Raw genomic sequence first — 20,614 nt, forward strand, 5'->3', positions numbered from 1 at the left:
CTGCTGGAAGTATTCTGGATACCAGCGTGCCCAGATTCGTTGGAGGTGACGCTGCGTTTGCAGACCGGGTGTCAAGGCTTCCAGGTATGATGGCTCCGACAACAGCGGAGTAATTGGACGCGAATTGAGGCACATCTCGACCTGCGCTAGTAAGGTAAGCATGTCCTCGTAGGTATTGCCAATCTCTTTGAGTAGGTGGGTCTTCGCGGACTTCACCGCAGCCTCCCACAGTCCTCCAAAATGAGGTGCACGGGGCGGGATGAATCTCCACCGGATCTCATTATTTGCGCACCAGGAAAAGATTTGATTCCGGTCAACGTCGTTCTGCTTCAGCATTCGATACATGGCGATGCATGGCGTGCGAAGCTCCCTTGAAGGTCGTGGCGTTGTCGGAGTGCAGCTCGGTAATCTTCCCCCTTCGAGCTATCAGTCGACGCAGTGCGGCGACGAATGCGGCAGTCGTAAGGTCACTCACGAGCTCAATGTGGACAGAGCGTGACACATATACCTTCGTTGGGCCTCGTTTCCGGATTGCCGACATGACATAGAATGGACCACAGTAATCTACGCCACAGACGGAGAATGGATGCGTCGGAGTGACACGGAATGCAGGTAGATCTGCTATGGTTTGCCGAATCAACTGCGGCTTGCTACGGAAGCAAGTGATGCACTGATGATAGGTGCGACTAATGAGGTTTCGTCCGCCGAGAATCCAATATTTCTGGCGGACAGTTGACAGCATCAACTGTGGGCCAGCGTGAAGAAGTGTTTTGTGGTAGTGGGCTTGGTGGGCTCAGGTAAATCAGCATTGTCTAGGCGACCTCCTACGCGAATCAGTCCAAATATATCAACATAGGGCTTCAACCACTTCAACGGACTTGATTTGGATACGCTCGTACGTACAACGAGATCATTGCGCTCTTCTTGGAAGTTCTCTAACTGCGCTAATTTACAGAGGATTCGCTCGGCTGATAGGAGTTCATCGGAATTGAGGGGGTTACACGGCTCATTGGATCATTTCGGTATACCAGGAATGATCACTTTGGAACGACGAAGGATTGCACGTTCACGAAGAGCTTGCAGATATCGCAACCACCATGCGACCATACGACAAAGTTTAGAAAAACTGGGATACTTGGAGAACAGGTCTTCGTGGAATGTGCTTTGGATGGCTGTCATTGCTACAATGGGAATTTTACGGCATTCATGGGATACTTCGACGGTTTCTTTCGTTGGGAGTACTCCTATTGGTCAGAGCTCATGAGAAAATTTTAGCCAGGATGGACCATTCCACCACCTTGTCTTGTTAAGAAGTTCGGCAGGATCCAATCCTCTAGAGATGTCATCAGCTGGGTTGTCCGAACCAGCTACGTGATTCCACTTATCGATTAGGATAGAAGAACGGATTTGACTCACACGGTAATCCCTTGTCGTTGTGCAGACCGGTATATGAAGTCGGGGGTATTTTTTGGTGTTGAGTATTTTTGTAATCGCTTGTCGTTGTGCAGACCGGAATATGTTTCCCTATCCTAGATACAACCCCAACCATTTTTTCCCATGTATATATTTTTCACGTTTAGACGTCAATGCTGTATAACTCTTTCTAAGACAATTAAAAAAGTCACAGGAGGGTTGTGTCCGAGAAACGACCGCATAGTTGACGTAGGATTCCGTTAGGCTATCTGTTGATTTTGGATATGTTAGAAAGATTACATCGGTAAACTCTTTGATAATGATTTGGGGGGCCTGAAAATGGCAATTTTGTTTGGTTGTTTGGTATTGTTTGTTCACTCCACCAGTATTTACCGAGTGACGATGACAGAAGGATGGTAAACAGTCATTGGATGGTGCGTATCTGATAAAAGATGCCGAAGTGGAACGAGATACGATGAAAACCGCTCTTTGTGATCCTAGACGAGATGCCTCCTGTGTTATGTGTGGATGAAATACTGAAAAAAAACTCACCAATGTAATATAAAATAATTACCAATACCGAACACAATTATCAATTTTTCTCATCAGTAAAAACTTGTTAAAAACTTGTAAAAACTTAAAGAGAAAACATATTTGAAATGGAAAAAGTAATTTTCTTTTATAATTATACACTTACACTTGTGCTAAATTTTTCACAATACACGATCGGTCACGAAATTTCACGAAGCAACCAACATTAACCCTCTACAGCCCCGCTTTTAGACGGGCTTCACGGATTTTCTTTTCAAATTATCCAGACATTATTTTCAATATTCACCTCTATTAGAACGTCTTTAAATATTTTCATCTTTCACACATACACATTGGTTTTATGCTGGCAGCTTTCTGCTAGAAGTATTTTATGTTGACAGTCGGAAATTTGAGATAAAAGTGGAATGGGTTTTTTTAGACGAATAAAACATTTGGGTCTTAGAGGGTTAAAGTTTCATCTTTGAATTTTATTTGCTAGAATTAATCGTATCATTCACCTTACTTTCAATATAAAAATGCCCCCGGCTTGCATATATTTGCAATACCGAGTTCACCAGGGCACCTTGGTTTAGATGTCTCTGTTAGGGAACACATTTCGGTGGAAGCAAAAGCTTCCCCTTATTTCATGTATTTGCATTACCGATTTCCTCCATGCTACTTGGTTTTGGTGACTCTGTTAGGGAACCGCCGCATGTGTCGTCAATATCGACAAATCAAAAGAGGGTATTTCCGTTAGGATTAGAGATGTGCCATCCGCTCATGAGCTGTTCATTCGAATCGCTTCATCATAGTGAGCGGTTTCGGATCGGCTCGCAATCAAAAAAACGCAGCTCATCAGCTCATTACGGAGTTGGAGCTGATGAGCTGATGAGCTGTTGAGCTGTTGAGCTGTTGAGCTGTTGAGCTGTTGAGCTGTTGAGCTGTTGAGCTGCTGAGCTGTTGAGCTGTTGAGCTGCATAGCTGTGGAGCGCAAAAGCTGCAGAGAGTGAATTGCGAGACGCGAAAGGATTTTTCGTCTCCCGCGCTTCATGGCATGACGTCAGTTTGTTTTCGTGTATCTCTCTTCGTACTTTAGCTTTAGCAGAGATGCCAGATAGGAAAAAAGGTTTTTGTTTTGAAGATATTCAATCGTTCGTTACTTCATTAAATTTTTCTTATATGGCCAAACAAAATAATAAACATTATTATATGCTTGTAAATAAATTTGATATATTACATTGCTATTTAAACATTACTGTGGAAACACATACATTTATTTCCGCGTGCTGAATCAAAACAATTCAGAAAACCACCCGGCATGAATGTTGATGATTGATACTGGTCCTTTTGTTACCTTTGTGATCGCGAATAATTATTTCTCGTTGCACCTATTAGTGGATTAATTTTATATCCTCGGATGCAAAAAAAAAATCTCGATGGTTTTTTCAAAAAACCTTGTCTCGGTCAATATTCCTGGAGGCATTTTATTTGGCTACTGCTGGTTTTTCTGTTGTTTAAGTTCAGCATATCCTAAGCATCTTCTATGTTGGATTTCAGCATTCAGTATTTGTTGTATATTATATTATTAGAATTCATATCAGTTCTAGTTTTTGTACAGTTACAAATTAAATTCGTTCATTCTTTGCTTTCCGTCTATTAAGAAAATGCACACTATGCAATGTCCCATGGTGATTACGTTTCATATGCAATTGTGTGGACAACTGCAAAATTCAACTGAGCTCAAGAGCTGTTCCAAATTAACAGCTCACTTGTATGAGCTGAACGGCTCTGAGCCGCTCACCATGATGAGCTGATTTGCCCATCTCTAGTTAGGATAGCAGTTGAGATTTTTCAATTGTTCGATAGTTCGTTTCATGACATATACTATTTTCTTCTATATAAAAAAATGTTATGGGATGCCGAAATCGATTGACGCAAAACTTTCATCAATCGATCATGAAATGACTGAGCAATAAGCGTTTGACATTGGACAATTTTCACGAGGTGCTCGATTTTTTTATTTGCAATTTGGTGTGGGCTCCGTACCATGCAGTACAGTGTATGAAAATTGAAAGAGTCCGAGAATGTTTCCTGCGCTGCGTTCTACACCAGCTACCGTTGAGGTTCTGTTCCAGACATCCGGAATATCGCTTTAAATTAATCGACCTTGGAACACTTGCATCCAGACGGACTAGATTGCGACGACTATTCGTGTTTAACCTGCTGACAGTTAACATAGACTTCCCGTCTCTTCTTAAAAATGTCAACATAACTGTACCCCATTGTCGACTACGTAACCAGCTTTTTCTTTCGCTCCCTACGGGTAGAACGACGTATGGATATTACAATCCTTTTTATGCATGTTTGAGATATTTTAATAGTGTTAGTGCAGTGTTCGTAATTCGCGGCCGCACGACTATCGTCATGGTTTGTGTGCAACACGACGATGAATATAACATGTTGTTTCGCTTGATGGGATGACGACGATTTTTATTTTATCTTCTCCTTCGTATAACACAGTAACGTAATACAGTGCCTTCAGAGACGTCGGTTAATCGTTCGATTAATTCAAATAATCGAATATCTGCAATTATAATTACACTGACAAAATGATTCAGAAATGGAAACGACTAATAAAACCAACAATAAAACCAATCACTCACAGTGTGAATCAGATAGTTCCAAGAAATGGATGAGTAAATTAGTAAATGAATTCCCGAGTAACTTCATCATTTTAACTTTAACCTCATTATCTCCTTCCATAGGATCTTATTAACATCCGTCAAAACATAGCAAATACGTTCGATAGCTTAAACAAAATGCGCTTTTTCATGTAGAACATCAACATTGATTGATATGATCAAAGAGCAACATCATTGCACGTTAAGTTAATTACAAGCGCAATGATGATGCCTTTCAGTGCTGACGATAATGTATTCAAATTTACGCTGGTGTGTCCCTCAATCCTCAACAAACAAGCACCAGAACCATCATTGCGGGAGCAAATTGTGATTGCAATCTTTTGGGAGGCTCGAAATTCGAAATGCATTCGCAGCTAATGTTAATTTGTTTTGATTGCGTTTGCGATTGACATCATGTCGATTTGCAAATGGAGGCATCATTATTTGTCCCATCGTTGGTATGAAGTGCACAATTTTGAGCAGTAAATATCCTGTGTTGAAAGTGCTAAAAGTTATTGAAATGAAATGATCTATTTTCTAAAAAGCGAACTTATTCGGATGAGCCGAAAGCTGTTGTCATGAATCCAATTCAGCCGCTATATGCAAAGCATTTTAAGCCTCATTGCATTAGCGCCATAATCGTTTCCATTATCGTTGGCATATCGTTATGCGAAGCGCTCCGCCATTACCGTATTTGCCACATGCTTGGAACAGGTACGTGTCGTAATACGTGAGAGGATAATTTTCTCAAATGAACAGCGCAAGTGAACTTTAATTGGACGTATAGCAGATGTCTCGGACGTTTCACGTTAGGCAAAGGAAGCCGAAGCGTAGAGAAAACGGCTTTACGAAAGCTCGCCGTTTCCAAGTGGTCTGTCAGAGACTAATGCTTGAATATAGACTGGCTTATGGTTCAGCACGTTCAACTCCACCAGTTATCTATGCCCAAAATACTTCGTCGGCGAAAACAATTTGAGACAGCTTTTCTGTTTGGAAAACTATAATTTTTCTTCTCCGTTCATTTCTCATTTCTTTTCTTCCATTCCCGTACTAGGGAAAAAAATACTACATCAGCTATTTCGCCACCCTCCCAAGCGGAACGAACTTTTCCCTACCAGAAAAACAAACTTTCCGAAATAATCTCGATACAAAAGAGAGTTCTCTTACGTCCACATATTATAGCATATAATGAAAAAGAAAACCAGCAAACATACTCCAGCCGAGAATAATGCCCGAAGATTTTGGCAAGAATTCCGCAGATCGCGGCCAGATTGTGGGCGGGAAAGCGACGGAAGCAGAATAAAAACTTTTGCGCCGAAAATCGAAAAACAAATCGTTCAATAGTTTCGTTTTGATTGCTTCTGTGGTTTATTTCTGGCTCACTCACTGTTTCCAATAAACGTGCGCAGAAATGAGATAAGATTCTTCCTCGTCCTCCTCGTCCCACCGGTCGGTGGGCGGAAAGTGCTTCCTATACTTCTATAATATTTGCTCTGTTTACGTTTCCGTTTCACTCTCGGGGGAGGATCAAGGATATATGTATGTCTCTGAAGATAGAACAAATAATTCAAACGGTGGCAAGTGGATTAGAGTTTGGAAAGAGAACGTTTTATCAGTCGCTATACATGTGGAGCGAATGTTTGGGGACGGAAGACGAGGGTGGAATGATTCCTGTCAGTGTGTCGATTTAAGTTTGAGAATGATTTTCAAACAGAATCAACTATAAATCGAAGCTTGAATTTAAAATGTTGCAGTTTCACATTCACCGTTTTTCGAATTGCTCTGATTCGAATGCAAACACATACAAGTGTTCTGCTGAGGTTCATAATAATTTTTTAATCAACTCATTACGTTATTATCCACCGTTCGTCTCACCTTCAATTATATGTATAAAGTGAAAAAATGCTCCAATAGAATGTAATTATACACTTGTACACATTCGATACATGTATGTGGGTCCAGAATAAATATGTGCGAACATGCTTGATTACCCCGGCACTGCTAATTGGATTGGAAATGTAAATAATTGTGCTCCCCTGGTGAGCTTTCAGAAACTACTGCTTCCCGGTGTTCTGCTGATGACGTAATGTCCTGTGAAAATGTTATTCTGTATGGTGATTCCATTTGGGAGAGATCGTTTTGACAAATTTGCCACAAACCACAGAAAGCAGAGGAAACGAAATAAGTCCTAGTCGTACTATAACGCAATCAACAGCTAGGAATAAAATCGGGTTACCGCATTGGGCAATTTATATGATTTACGTCTCTTTGTCTCAGAGCTTACCGATATAATTTCTAGATTGGCATTAAAAATAAAACAGAGTGCAGCCTTAAAAGGATTTATTTTTCCCCAACCTAATATTTCGTCAATACTTTCGGTATTGGGTGGTTGCCAATCCAAGGGAACTCATAAAGGGTGTGTCACATCAAATTTCATCACGGAAAAAACGCTGTAGAAATTTAATTTTTAGGAATTATATCTTCAGCTTTCGCTTATAATCAGATAAGAGTGTGTTCAGGATCGTCACAGCTGCAGAATCCAGTTCCGATTAGGCCAACTAATCGCAATTCGAATATCGATTGTTTCGTTCAAACTGCACACTTACACCTAGAACACTACGCACTGTAATCTTATAACTAGAAATAAATATTCAGTTGTTATCAATAGTTCAATCTATCCAGACGTGTTTTTTCAATCTGCAAACGAAACGATTTTGTGTGAATTTGGTCCGTCGATGACCAAGTGATCGTTGAAGTGGTGAGTCGCTGCCAATCCTGTAGGGTCCGCCAAGCCATATCCTGGCACTCTTGAGCCGTTGCCTCAACAGAGTGTATAGATCACGTTGGCCATGCTTCACTGTCAATTTTTCGTAAATTTGGAAAAATGTCGTCGAACGAAAAAGAGCGTCGTGAATTAATCCTGTGCACTCATTTCGAGAATCCGGAGTTGTCACATCGGGACATCGGTAAGATGCTGTCGGAATCGTCCAATCCACGGTCAGCAGTGTACTAAAACGATACTTCGAGAACCTAACCATCGACCGGAAGGTGAGGAACGGCAAAAATGGATGCTCCGTCAGTGAAAAAGATCACAAGCGCGTAGTTAAGCAGTTTAGACGTGATCCGAGACGTTCGGTCCGGGATGTCGCCAATAAGCTGAATTTGTCAAGTTCATTCGTCCAGCGGACCAAGCAGCAGGAGGGCCTGCGTACATACAAGGGTCTGAAGGCTCCTAACCGCGACGAAAGGCAAAACATGGTGGGGAAGACGCGAGCCCGGAAGCTGTACACCGAAATGCTGACGAAGCCGCATTGCCTGGTAATGGACGACGAAACCTACGTCAAAGCGAACTTTCGTCAGCTGCCGGGCCTGTCGTTCTTCTCCGCAGAGGACAAATTCAGCGTTCCGGAGGAGATTCGAAAGCAGAAACTATCCAAGTTTCCCAAAAAGTACATGGTGTGGCAAGCGATCTGCTCTTGCGGAAAGCGGAGTGCCCCCTTCGTGATAACCGGCACGGTAAACGGGCAGGTTTACCTTAAGGAGTGCCTACAGAAGCGCTTACTACCACTATTGAAGCAGCACGAGGGCCCGACCATCTTCTGGCCGGATCTCGCTTCGTGCCACTATTCAAAGGACGTGTTGGAGTGGTACGAAGCCAACGCGGTCACCTTCGTGCCAAAGGAAATGAACCCGCCCAACGCGCCGGAGCTTCGCCCAATAGAGAAATATTGGGCGATTATGAAGCAGGCCCTCCGGAAGAACCCAAAAGTTGTCAAATTGGAGGCGGACTTCAAGAGAAAATGGATTTCTGTTCAAAAAAAAACTACAACCTGACGTTGTACAGAACCTTATGGACGGGGTAAAGGGGAAGGTGCGAGCATACGGGCTTGGGCTCGAAGTATGAATAAAAAAAAATGCCAAAAGTTTAATAGTTTTTATTTTACTGTCTAAAATTTTCAAAAGGATCGGTCTACTGGGCGAATTTCTACAGCGTTTTATCCGTGATGCAATTTGATGTGACACACCCTTTATCTTTCAAAGCGACACGAATGCCATAGTAATGGTAAAGTGTCTTTAATAAACAAAAAAAAAAGCATCATTAACTATGTGGATAGCGTGGTCGTGTAAAACAGCATTGCATTCCAACCGACCCCGTTGACGTCGCTTTTACTTTTTTTTGGGTGCAATCCCCAAAACAATGAAATAAGAAAAAAAAAAAAGGAAGAGATATCTGCTTCCATACATACAAACATTTTAAAGCATTGGGGGACAGATGATATTTTTTGCCTATTTGACGCTTCAAGGCACGAAGTGGTGTAGCTTCTGCCGAAAATGAAATTTAAAAAAATACCTTGCTACTATAATCGTTCCTCGGTGTAGAAAGCACAGATAGGTAAACACAGAAATTCAAATTCACACAATTTCAACCATATGTGGATTAGGAAATCGTAATAATTATACATTATAATAAACTATAATAATTATACATTAAGATTTCCTAATCCACAAATGATTTAAATTGTAATTTGTATGTTGCACTATAATATATCAAACCGTTCTCAGAGAATTGGCAATTCGATTGATATGCGATTGATTCGAAGTGACATTAGCAAAGAAAAACTGCCTGCTCATACAGAATACAGGAATTATAATCAATGCAACAAATAATCCTTGCCAGTTGTAAGTTGTTGCGTGCAAATATTTTCAGAAAAGGAAACCAAACTTCTACACCCAAAATTGATTTTGTCATCCCGATTTATTACATTAAACGAGCGTAAAGATAACAGAAAATGTCATGACTCTCAAATACTGGTAAGCACTTGTATAATATATCAGCCATTCCAGGACAAACCGATATAGTGGTTCTCAGATTTTCGTCGAAAGTGGTAGTTTTGTTCTTCTTCGCAAATTATTAGACCCGTTTTTTTTATTTTTTTGTTAGGGTGACCATTTCCATTCCAGGGTGATCCGAAAAATCCATTTTTTCGCATTTTTGCCAAAAATAACTTTTTTTCAAAAATTCATAACATTCGAACCACTGCACCAATGTAGATGTTCGATATATCAAATTTAAGCTAATTAGTCTTTCTTGTAAAAATACTACAGTAACAGAAAATTTGAATTATGTTTTTGTTATTATTGATTGTATTCGTTTTATATAGTTTTCATGGTCCCGGGACCAAAGGTGCTATATTTTTTTATATTTTTTCTGGAAAGCTGGGGATTTTTCACATAACATATGTTGAAACCAGGGAGGCATTTCTTTTTTCGTTTTTGAGTTATGATTTTTTAAAGATTTCCGATGGTCCGAAAAATAATTTTTTTCCACTACAAAAAATCATAACTTTTGATCTACTCGACCGTTTCAAATGATCAACATATCAAATTAAAGCCAATGAGCTAGTCTTGTTTGAAAAAATATTACTCTCTGAATTAAAATGGATATTGTTTTCGAAATTATGGATTATATTTGTTTTTTTATAGCTTACATCGTTTCGGGACCAAGGACGCCATATTTTTTTATATTTTTTACTGAAAGCTGAGGTTTTTTCACACACATAGTATATCCAAATACCAGAGAGTTGTTATTTTTCGTTTTTAAGTTATGATTTTCCAAAGTTAACATGTTTTCAGTTTTCGACTAGACTGGATGTATGTGACTATGATCCAATTAATTGGCAAGTGTGTTATTTTTTCAAAAAAATCTAGCTAGTAGGCTTTAATTTGATATATCGATCATCTTAATCGGTCCAGTAGTTCAAAAGTAATAAATTTTTGAAAAAAATCATTTTTGGGAAAAAAAGGAAAAAATGATTTTCCGGACCATTGGATATCTTTGAAAAATCATAACTCAAAAGCGAAAAAAAACGCCTCCCTGGTTTCGACATATGTTATGTGAAGAATTCTCAGCTTTCCAGAAAATAATATAAAAAAGTGTAGCACCTTTGGTCCCGAGACCATGAAAACCATAAAAAAAACAAATACAAACAATAGTAACGAAAACATGGTTCAAATTTTCTGCAACTGTAGTATTTTTCCAAGAAAGACCAGCACATCAAATTAAAGCATTGGCTTTAATTTGATATGTCGAACATCTAAATTGGTCCAGTGGTTCGAAAGTTATAAATTTTTGAAAAAAATTTTTTTTGGCAAAAATGCGAAAAAATTGATTTTTCGGATCACCCTAGAATAGAAATGTTCACCCTAACAAAAAAAAATAAAAAAATACGGGTCTAATAATTTGCGATGAAGAACAAAACTACCACTTTTGACGAAAATCTGAGAACCACTATACTGTCGTAATCTCGCAAAGTGACGCAAGCGCCAAAATTGACATTTTACTTTTTTTGTTATAGATCGATAAAGAATACCAAATGCTTTCAAACAACTGCGGAGTTTTACAGAAATGTGAAAAAATGACCTCGTAAAAGCCTAAAAACGGAGTGGCGCAAGCGCCATTTCCACTGTGATGTGGCGCAAGCGCCATTTTTCCTATGGTGTGTCGTAATTTGATTGTGATGCGAAGTAATTTTTTTATCTGATCTGATAGCATAGAATGGATTAGCAGGGACAGCAAACTTCACATAACAATCTCTTCCGTAATAAACGTTTAGCATAATGAAAATCACTTTTCCGAAAAGCTCGTCATGCCAAACATTTTAATTCAAAACAGTCCATCCCCATGCAGTGCTACATTTATAAGAGTAATTTTATTTCAGAACTACAAATCATGTACTTTGCTCTGTTTATAAATCTCGTCAAATATTTAAATTCACAGAATCAAACTCATCTCAAAGGAAAAAATTATCCTTGATCGATCACATATGGAACATAAAAATTGTAACTAATTAGTTTAAACTTATCAATTTCATTGTTGATTACCAGAATTGATGTCTTTCGATGGCAATGATGTCTTCTATCCTCAGGTATCAAGCGATAAAGCTTCTTGATGCTGTTTACTTTCTCACCTGCTCTTTTCTCTTTCAGATGGATTGAAGCTGAGTGTTGATTGAAGAGTAAATGTCGGATTTGGTGAAAAGCTGCACTTTTCTAAATCCTCCATCGAAACGCATTTTGTAACAAAACTCAAAACATCCTCGCATAAACTGTATCTGCTTTACATCGGATGATTTTGGACGGCATTATTTTATGGTTTCAATGTTTTCAATTGCATTTTGGATTGGAAAAAAATTGTGCTGTCTATAATTGTTACAATCGGGTTCTCAACTATGTTAGCCTGTTCAACGCATGTTACAAAGTCGGAAAATGTGTAGAACTTTTCTCCCTGATGCCTTCTCACGCTCCGCTCAACAGCGGCATTTTGGAGAAAATAATTGGAAACAGATTCTCGCATACTTTTATGGATGAACGCCAATCGGTTGTGGAAACAGCGATTAAAATTTGCAGTTTCCACAACAAACTGGCGTTGGTAACATAGCTTAAATAAAATGGCATTTTTTCAAAAATGAAGCCGATGGCAATGTTTTCCATCAAGTGCACACAATTTGTACAGATCAGATTTTCGTAATGTACGCGTAAGCTGATTATACATGCAATTTTACGAAAAGTCCCGTACTGAAAATTCGTCCCTCTGGCGCTTGCGTCACTTTGCATGATTACGGCAGTACAGGGTTTTCTATTTCGGGATTCCGAAAGTATACGGCCCTGCGCTGACAACCGTTTGACATAGCTGTCAACCAAATCGTCATATCGTTAGTTGAATGTCTGCCATTTTACAATATGGATCGTTTAAGCATCGCACAACGTGTTAATTTTGTTAAATTATACTATAAAAATGATGAAAAACCGACAAATGTTTTTCGAGCATTACGGACGGACTTTGGTCGTCATGGACGGTCTACAGAGCATACAATCGCTAATGTAGTGCGTAAACTCGAACAAACTGGATCCGTAGCGGATATTGTGAGACCTGTGCATCATCGTAATGTGCGTTCGGCCGAAAATATTGCTGCTGTTGCTGCCAGTGTGGAGGATGACCCGAATGTTTCGATTCCACGGCGTGCTCAGCAATTGGGCTTGTCAAACACATCATTGTGGCGAATTTTGCATGTGGACTTACACCTACATCCATATAAAGTCCAACTGGTACAAAAATTAGAGCGTGGTGACCATGGAATGCGTCGGGCATACGTCGATTGGGTGAACGAACAACAGGTACATTTCGAGCTCGGTGGCTATGTGAACACCCAAAATTTCCGTATATGGGGCTCAGAAAATCCACACGTGATTGTTGCATTGCACATTGCATCCGCCAAAAGTCACTGTTTGGTGCGCATTATGGTCTGGTGGAGTCATCGGGCCGTATCTTTGAAAATGAGGACGGCGAGACGGTAACTGTGAAAGGTGAACGCTATGGCCGCATGTTAACCGGTTTTTTTCTGCCACAAATTGAAGATATGGATACGGATGACATGTGGTTTCAGCAGGACGGCGCCACGTGCCACACAACACGACCGAACATGGCCATATTGCGAACGAAATTTGAGGGACGCATAATTTCGCGTTTTGGTGATGCCAATTGGCCGTCCAGATCATGCGATTTGAACCCGCTAGACTTTTTTTTGTGGGGTTATGCGAGAGACCTTGTCTATGCCAACTCTCCGCAAACTCTTGAACAGTTGAAAGACAACATTCGTGAAGTTATGACCGAGATACCGCCCCATATGTGCCGAAAAGTCATCGAAAATTACCTGTTCCGGATCAAGGTGTGCGAGGAAACCCTAGGTGGACATTTGAATGATGTTGTATTTCACACATAATGGTATAAACCAAACTTTAATTTGAAATAAAAGTTTCATCGAAATTCGAATTCTAAGTGTGTTTTATTTCAATTTACTTTCGGAATTTAAAGTTGGAAAACCCTGTATATTGGTTTGGCATGGAATGGCTGATATATGGTACGGCTCATATAAGATTAATACGAGCGAGCGAAACAAGAGACACGTTTCAAATAAGCACGCATTACTTCGCCACATATGTACACGGCCCAGAGCGAGATGTACATAGATCTCCTTTTTGCTGGAAAGTGTTTTCTAGGAGTAAAATTAGAAAAGACTTCCCAACTTCAATTTGTAATGAGATGTTATATTATCACGCTTTTGCATAACAGCTATGTGGATAGCGTGATCCTGTAAAACAGTCTTGCATTCCAGCCGACCTTAACGTCGTTAAACCCCGTTCACGTCGTTTGGACTTTTTTTTTCATTTTTCTTAGGATTGCAGAAGGATGAAAAAAAACAGAATCAGATGTCTGCTTCCATACATACATAGGGACAGATGACATTTTTTGCTCATTTGACGCTACAAGGCATGAAAAGACATGGTTTCTGTCGAAAATGAAATGCTTTCTAGCAACGCTAGTTTGGGTGTAGAATATAAGGAATTTGTGAAGCTTACTGATTACATTTTGTGTTTGCCCGTCAGTATCGCTTTAGTTGGAAATATTTTCCTACGATGATCAATGTTTGGACAATGTCCTTTCTATAAGCGCATAATTGTTAAACGTAACTTTATGGAATGTGACAAATTTTCCAAAAATCATAATCTCTTTCGCAAAATCTCTTCTACATATAAACTTTTCTTCGTTGTAGAGAGCAAATCAAGTACATGTTTGATTGATTGGTTTTATTCAGCCAATAATATTCTTCATAAAATATGATGTCTTTCTGTTTATTTTTTAGGTTTACGTGTCCTATTTATATTTCCGAACTATTTGGTCCGCCTACTTATGAAGTTTCTCGAATAAACGATTCAATTATGGATCTCCTTAACTTTTCTTCTGTTTTAGTTTGACTAGTTTATTGATATGTGTTCAGAAGTAAAATCAGACGAAAGCCGAATACAATGAAAAACTCTCAACTCGTAAATGAGAGTTGATTCTAACAACGATATGCGTGTGTTGTGCAACCTACAATCACTCGACCACCAGTGTAGCTAAACGTAAGGCTGATTTAGACGATGCCAGTCAGCGCTCTAGTTGAAGTATCCAGTGAACAGAGAACAGACACTCTGTTCAAGTTACTTGTACCAGTATCGAACAAATAATTGGCCTCTAACTTGTCTGTTCTCTATTCACTGGATACTTCAACTAGAGCGCTGACTGGCATCGTCTAAATCAGCCTGTACAGATTTATCTGGAATGGTACAGATTTTTTCGTTATTTTTGTACGGTACAGAGTATAGATTTTCATCAAAAAGTACAGATTGGTACAGATCTTTTCCATTTGTGAAATTTCTTACATTTGAGCAAAGCAACAATAATGTATATGACGACTTTTACGCCACAGTATCGCTTGGTGCTGCTGATCTTAAAAGCATTTACAATGCAATGATTGATCAGTTTCATAAGGACGAAATTCCTTATAAGGATCGTCTGAAAGGAAACGCGTCGGACGGTGCGATGCAGTCTTCCGTGTTTCACATCAAACACGAAACAAACAATGTTCTCCCTTCTCTCGCAGTTTTATGTTCGCAGACAAACATAATTTTTTCGTACCCGTTGTTTAAAAATGTGACATGTCTGTTTCACATGATGTTCAAACATGATGTCCAGTTTCTCTCGCATTTTCTTCCCAAGCAACAGCAGTGTGTGGAATAAAAGAAGCGAATTGGACACCACCACCACTCAACACACGGTGTGTTGGTGTGATGATATGAAAAGGAAAGGGAAGCATTTATCATGACAATGGGCTTCATCAAACATTTTGGGCAAAAAATACACCTCTTTATCTGTTCTGAACAAAATAAGCGTCAATTATAAGATCAGATATCAGAGTTCTTTACAATTAATGTGATTATTTAGCCCACGAATCAATTCATAAATGTAACATCGGCTATTATTAGCTTTTTGAACGAGTACTAAAATTGAATAGAGCGTGGCGGAGATGTTTCGTTACCCACATCAAAACACCAAGAATAGGTGTGAGCTTTCCTGAAACTGTATCTAAAACTAATTTATGGGTATTCATTTATTTGGCCAGTATTTGTATGACGTCGCCCCGCTGTGAGCTCGGTTCCCCAGGCTTCAATTGGCAACATGCACGGAGAAAAAAGAATCATCGAAACCTTTTTTTCTATTTAGAGAATGTTTTCTTTTCACGGGAAATAGCTATGGATTATTTAATCAGACTTGCAAAATGTGCATGAATTCATAGCCTCTGAGGCCATGTAATTTTTGCATTACGAACTAAATTTGTAGTTGATTTCTGTGAAAAAATACTCTAGAAAGAAATGTTTTAGGAGGAATTTTTTTCCCGTGCATGAAAAGAAACGAAGCAAAAGCAATGAATACTGCGACAACGGGTGGTTTGTTTGTACATGATGTTCTTGAATTATAAACATCGTGTTTGTTTACACATGTTTATGTTTGTGTATCATTGTTTGTGTTTGGGATAGACATTCAACACTAGCGAAAATCATGTTCGTGTTCAAACAAAAACATGGTATTTTCGCATCGCGTGGACATGTGCAAGTGTTTTTCGGAAGACTGGTGCGATGTATGTTTTGCCCCAGATCAACAGATTGAATCGTTGTTCCTGACTGAAAACCCTGAATTCACGATGAAGAGCTGAAAGATTTTTTTTAAACATTCTCACTAATTACTGCGAGGAATCTTATATTTTTTCAATGTCCAATGCTTTCAAATATGAAGATTATTTGAAAGGCGACAAGAATTTCAGGTTGGAACAGCAGCAGAAGAAATTATCAGAACAATGGACAGCGCAGTTTTTTTTTCGAGGAGCTGATCAAACAAATGAGAAAAAGATTCGATTTTGGAGATTCGACGCTCAAGTCTACAGCAATGTTGAATTCCAGAAACTTTTCCAATTTGACTAGCATTATCGTTGTATTAGAAGCATTTCCAGGATTCTGCAATGGGAATGTACAAGATGTGCAGAATTAATTCTGTAGTCTAAAGATAAAACTACTTCGTAAGGAAATCACAATTTCAGAAAACGTGCTGGGTTGGTGAACAAAAATTGGATGCCTAAAAAAAATTGACGGTTCGCTCAGAATCAGAACAAAAATAAGCTTTGAAATCGGATCAGCGGCGATACGATTAACGCTATTTTGAGATCAAAAGATTCGTTCAAACATCGTGGTGACGACGTGGAAAATTAAAAAAAATATAATATGCAATCTAGCAATTTTATGCAATTATGCAATGCAATTTTAAAAAAAACTATGTATAAGCATCATCAAACACACAAATGACTTGCCAATGTAAATTTAGTATTTGTAGTAAATAAATGAGCATTTATTTAACGCTAATAAAATATATTTTTTCTTTACAACGAATATTTTCGATGGTACAGATTTTTGGAAAAAAAAAGTGCAGATGAGTAAGATTTTTGACCCCTCTGGTACAGATTTAAATATGGCAGCACTGCAACACCACAACTACTTACAGCCAAAAAATGGTCACGTTGATTTATATTTGTTGGTTTCCGTTCAATCCATGGGATAGTTTTATAGCAAGTTTCTTAAGCATTTTTGCCATTCCTCGTTTCCTAGGGTATCTTTACCAAACTATTTTACGAAGTTATGTTGTGATGTAACTATATGAATGTTAATCGTTCGCATTCTCAATAAACTAGGATGAGAGTCGAAGTGTTAATCTACTTTACGTCGTGTGTAGCACCTTTCGATACCATTCGACGAACCCGGATAAGCATGCCATTAATGTAATGAACCCATTTGAAGTCCCGCTGCGAAACCACATTGCCACTGGTCGTAAAATAATTCTTTGATAGGATATTTGAGGCTGACGCTATAATGTGCCATCGAAATGAGTGCTGTCCACACTAACGATCTGCACAAATCAGCTCCTGCGGTTTTGCAATAAACCAACCGATTTGTCGGTGTGCTGACACCGGAATTACTAGAATATGGCGCGCTAGTTGGTAAACCGCACTACACTAAATCATCGTCGACCGAATCCCAGAGAGCCGACGATGAATATATGATCATTCGATGAGCATCATCGAAATATATATATATATATATTTTTTTGCAGCTCGAAATTTGATTGGATCACATTCAACTTACCGCAATTGGCAATTATCTGTAACAATATTCCGATACTCATGAAGCGTCCAAATATGCCGCATCCGCAGATTTGCCTGCTCTGTCGGGACGTTGATTCGTTTGTTAAACGCCACATTTTCACCGACTTTTTTTCCTTCGTAGATAATTTCAGTAATAGAATCACGTCCCACACTTCTCACAGATCGTTCACACTTAGTTTACACTTTTCCCATAATGATTAACCGTTGAGGTTGTTGAGATTGAGTTGTTTCGCTATTAATTTTTAATTGCCCACTCGAGCTCAGCTGGCTCAGTCCACTAGATCATCCTCGTTTGCTGGCGGCACGACGGTCTCGCACACGCGAGGGTCTCGTCCTCGTGCAGTCGTTGAAAACGCACGACGGAAACTACACTTTAATTGCTTCAAGATTTTTATAGATCTCCCCGCCCTCCGCTGAGGATCCCACCAACAGTACTAAGTAAACAAATCTTGCACACACTCATTCCCTCTTCGTTTCCACTTTCGAGGCCCGAAGCGTAGGTATGTTCGTGCACTTCGATGTGTTCCCCTTTTATGTTGCCAACAAAAGGCTATGTTTATGTTTACATGCTCTTCAAACTCCACCCGCGCCTTCGTGCATCGCTCTGACAGATTTTATTATTTTTCCTTTCTCGCCCTCACTATTAGGCGTATCCCGTCATTTCTTGACTGACATGTGCACACATATGAACAAACTTCCCGCCTTCATCCAGCCCTTGTTTGTCTAGTGGTCTTGCTGAAAAATTTTATGACATTATCCACACTGACGCTTACGATCCATGTATATTTTTTTAATTATGTCTATTCGGATCTTCCCGCTGTCTATCTTTCCCGGGACGATTCGGCTGGTCACGAGCAGCGTGTTCCACTAACAGGCTGGAATCAGATTGGCATGATGTTACGTGAGGAAGCCAAGTATTAAAATCTGCAATAAAGAAAAAAAATGAAACTAGTGAGTAAAATCACATACATATATAATTTTTTGTTATATGATTACAGAAATCTTCACTAAACCTTTCCGATAAATATGCTTATATGATATTCCGATACGGCACCGAATCCCACCATAAATATTAAGTAGCCACACACAATCACCGCTCCCCGGTCAAGCTAAGCTCCGACTGATGATTGTGTTTATCATATCGCTTTCCGAACAATGTTTGTTATGATAATCTCAATGGCATGTTTTTCCGCCCACTTTTTTCCCTTCTTCTGGGACAAGGCGGCTCCAATTTCCCAAACAACTTGTCATTACCTCTAGTCACCCTTCAGGCGTTCCGGCGTTTTTTTTTTTTGCTATCCTGACCGTCTGTTTGCTGATGGTGACAAGGGCCGTCCGAGCGGAAGTAGGTTTAACTTCCGATAACTTCCCTTTCTGTTGCGCCGGAGAAATAAAAAGGAAAAGATTTACTCAAGTAGTGTTTACTTTTTTCGGATGAAGAAGTTCGGCGGCTACAAGTCGAAATAACGCAATCAATCATGATCGGGAATGGTCAGCGGGGTTTGAGGTGTTTGGATAATGTCGCCGAACGATTACTCCGAATGATGAGGAGATGGGTTGGGTCGTCCATAGGGATTGTTTTGTGACATAAATGGATCAAATATGTTTACATTCTTTATATGGGGTTTGCGAGATTACCCCCAAGACAAGCCATGGAGGACCTGTTCTCGGGGCGCATATTGTTTTTTTTTGTGGACGCATTGTATTACAGTCACTTATCAAAGTGAGATAAATCGCAGAATAATCAATAGAAGTGTATTATTTTTATTGATTATTCATTTTATGAAATAAAAAACATGTCCGAAATTTTCCGAGAAAGAATAAAGATACTGTTATGCCCAGCCCTACATTAATTGAAATACACACCTTATTGTATAAAGCTTGATAAGAATAGATAACGCAGGTAACGCCTGCGTAAGAGACCTGTCAAACTGAAAATAATAAAACGATCTCTTATATCCCCACCACTGAACAGACAAGTGTTTTCTGTATCCTCCCGTATCCGAAGATACAATACATACGAAGTTTGAGCATTTGCGAAATTGCTGCCGTGTAAGGACGATTTTTGATTTTACAATTTTCGGTAAAATGAACTCTCCTAACATCTGTTGTGGGTCAATATTATATAAGGTACACCGGGGCAAGTTGAAACACGGGGTAAGTTAAAACGGAAGCCATAACTTTTACTAGGAATGATGGAGGGGATATATTTTTTTCAGTAAACATTACCTTTCAACCCACCTCATGATATCCATTATCAGAGTACGCCTTAAGGCATGTCACGCTTAATACCAACAACGCCAAAGAGGGTCTTCGTAGCCTATTTTTTGCATGTCCGCTACTAAGCGAACGATCTTGAGGTCAGGGCCCTCAACTGAGCATCTTTGTGTGTTATTCTATATACAACGTCCACACAACAATTATCATGTGACGGTAATCAATTCAGATGATTGACTTATCTAATTGAAGCTTATTAGTTTTCTTCGTAAAAATATTACTTTTGCGACGTGTTTGGATTTTCGTTTTTGTTATTATTGATTGAGTTAGTTTTTCATAGTTTTCTCGATCAAAGTAAGAGGGCGCTACATCTTTTTATATATTTTTACATAGGTTTTTTTACATTATATATCCGAAAATCAGAGAGGTTTTATTTTTTCGTTTTAAGTCTTCGTTCAATATTGCTATGTGACTAGACTAGATCTATGTGACTAGCAAGCAAACCATTTGTCATGACAATTGTCATGCGAAAATGCGAAAACAGAATAGAAACTGAGAGAGGTTGGCGTCGACATCATGCCTCATACCGTATGTTTCTATTCTGTTTTCACATTTACGCATGACAATTGTCATGACAAATGGTTTGCTTGGTGACTAGAATCTTTTGGGTTTCAATTTGATATG

The 20,614-nt window shown here is 39.2% G+C and overlaps 1 protein-coding gene across 2 annotated transcripts in view; it reads right to left on the bottom strand.

Moving 5' to 3' along the window:
* LOC129763284 (uncharacterized) overlaps positions 1-20,614 on the bottom strand; it is a 356,409-nt gene that overhangs the window by 238,868 nt on the left and 96,927 nt on the right. For both annotated transcript variants that reach the window (XM_055762194.1, XM_055762185.1), the window contains one exon: positions 17,694-18,637. In XM_055762194.1, coding sequence (XP_055618169.1) covers positions 17,694-17,808 — 115 coding nt within the window. In that variant the 5' untranslated portion in view covers positions 17,809-18,637. The remainder of the gene's footprint in view (positions 1-17,693; positions 18,638-20,614) is intronic.

Source organism: Toxorhynchites rutilus, chromosome 1 (genome assembly GCF_029784135.1).
Source record: "Toxorhynchites rutilus septentrionalis strain SRP chromosome 1, ASM2978413v1, whole genome shotgun sequence".
Taxonomy (NCBI): Eukaryota; Metazoa; Arthropoda; class Insecta; order Diptera; family Culicidae; genus Toxorhynchites; species Toxorhynchites rutilus.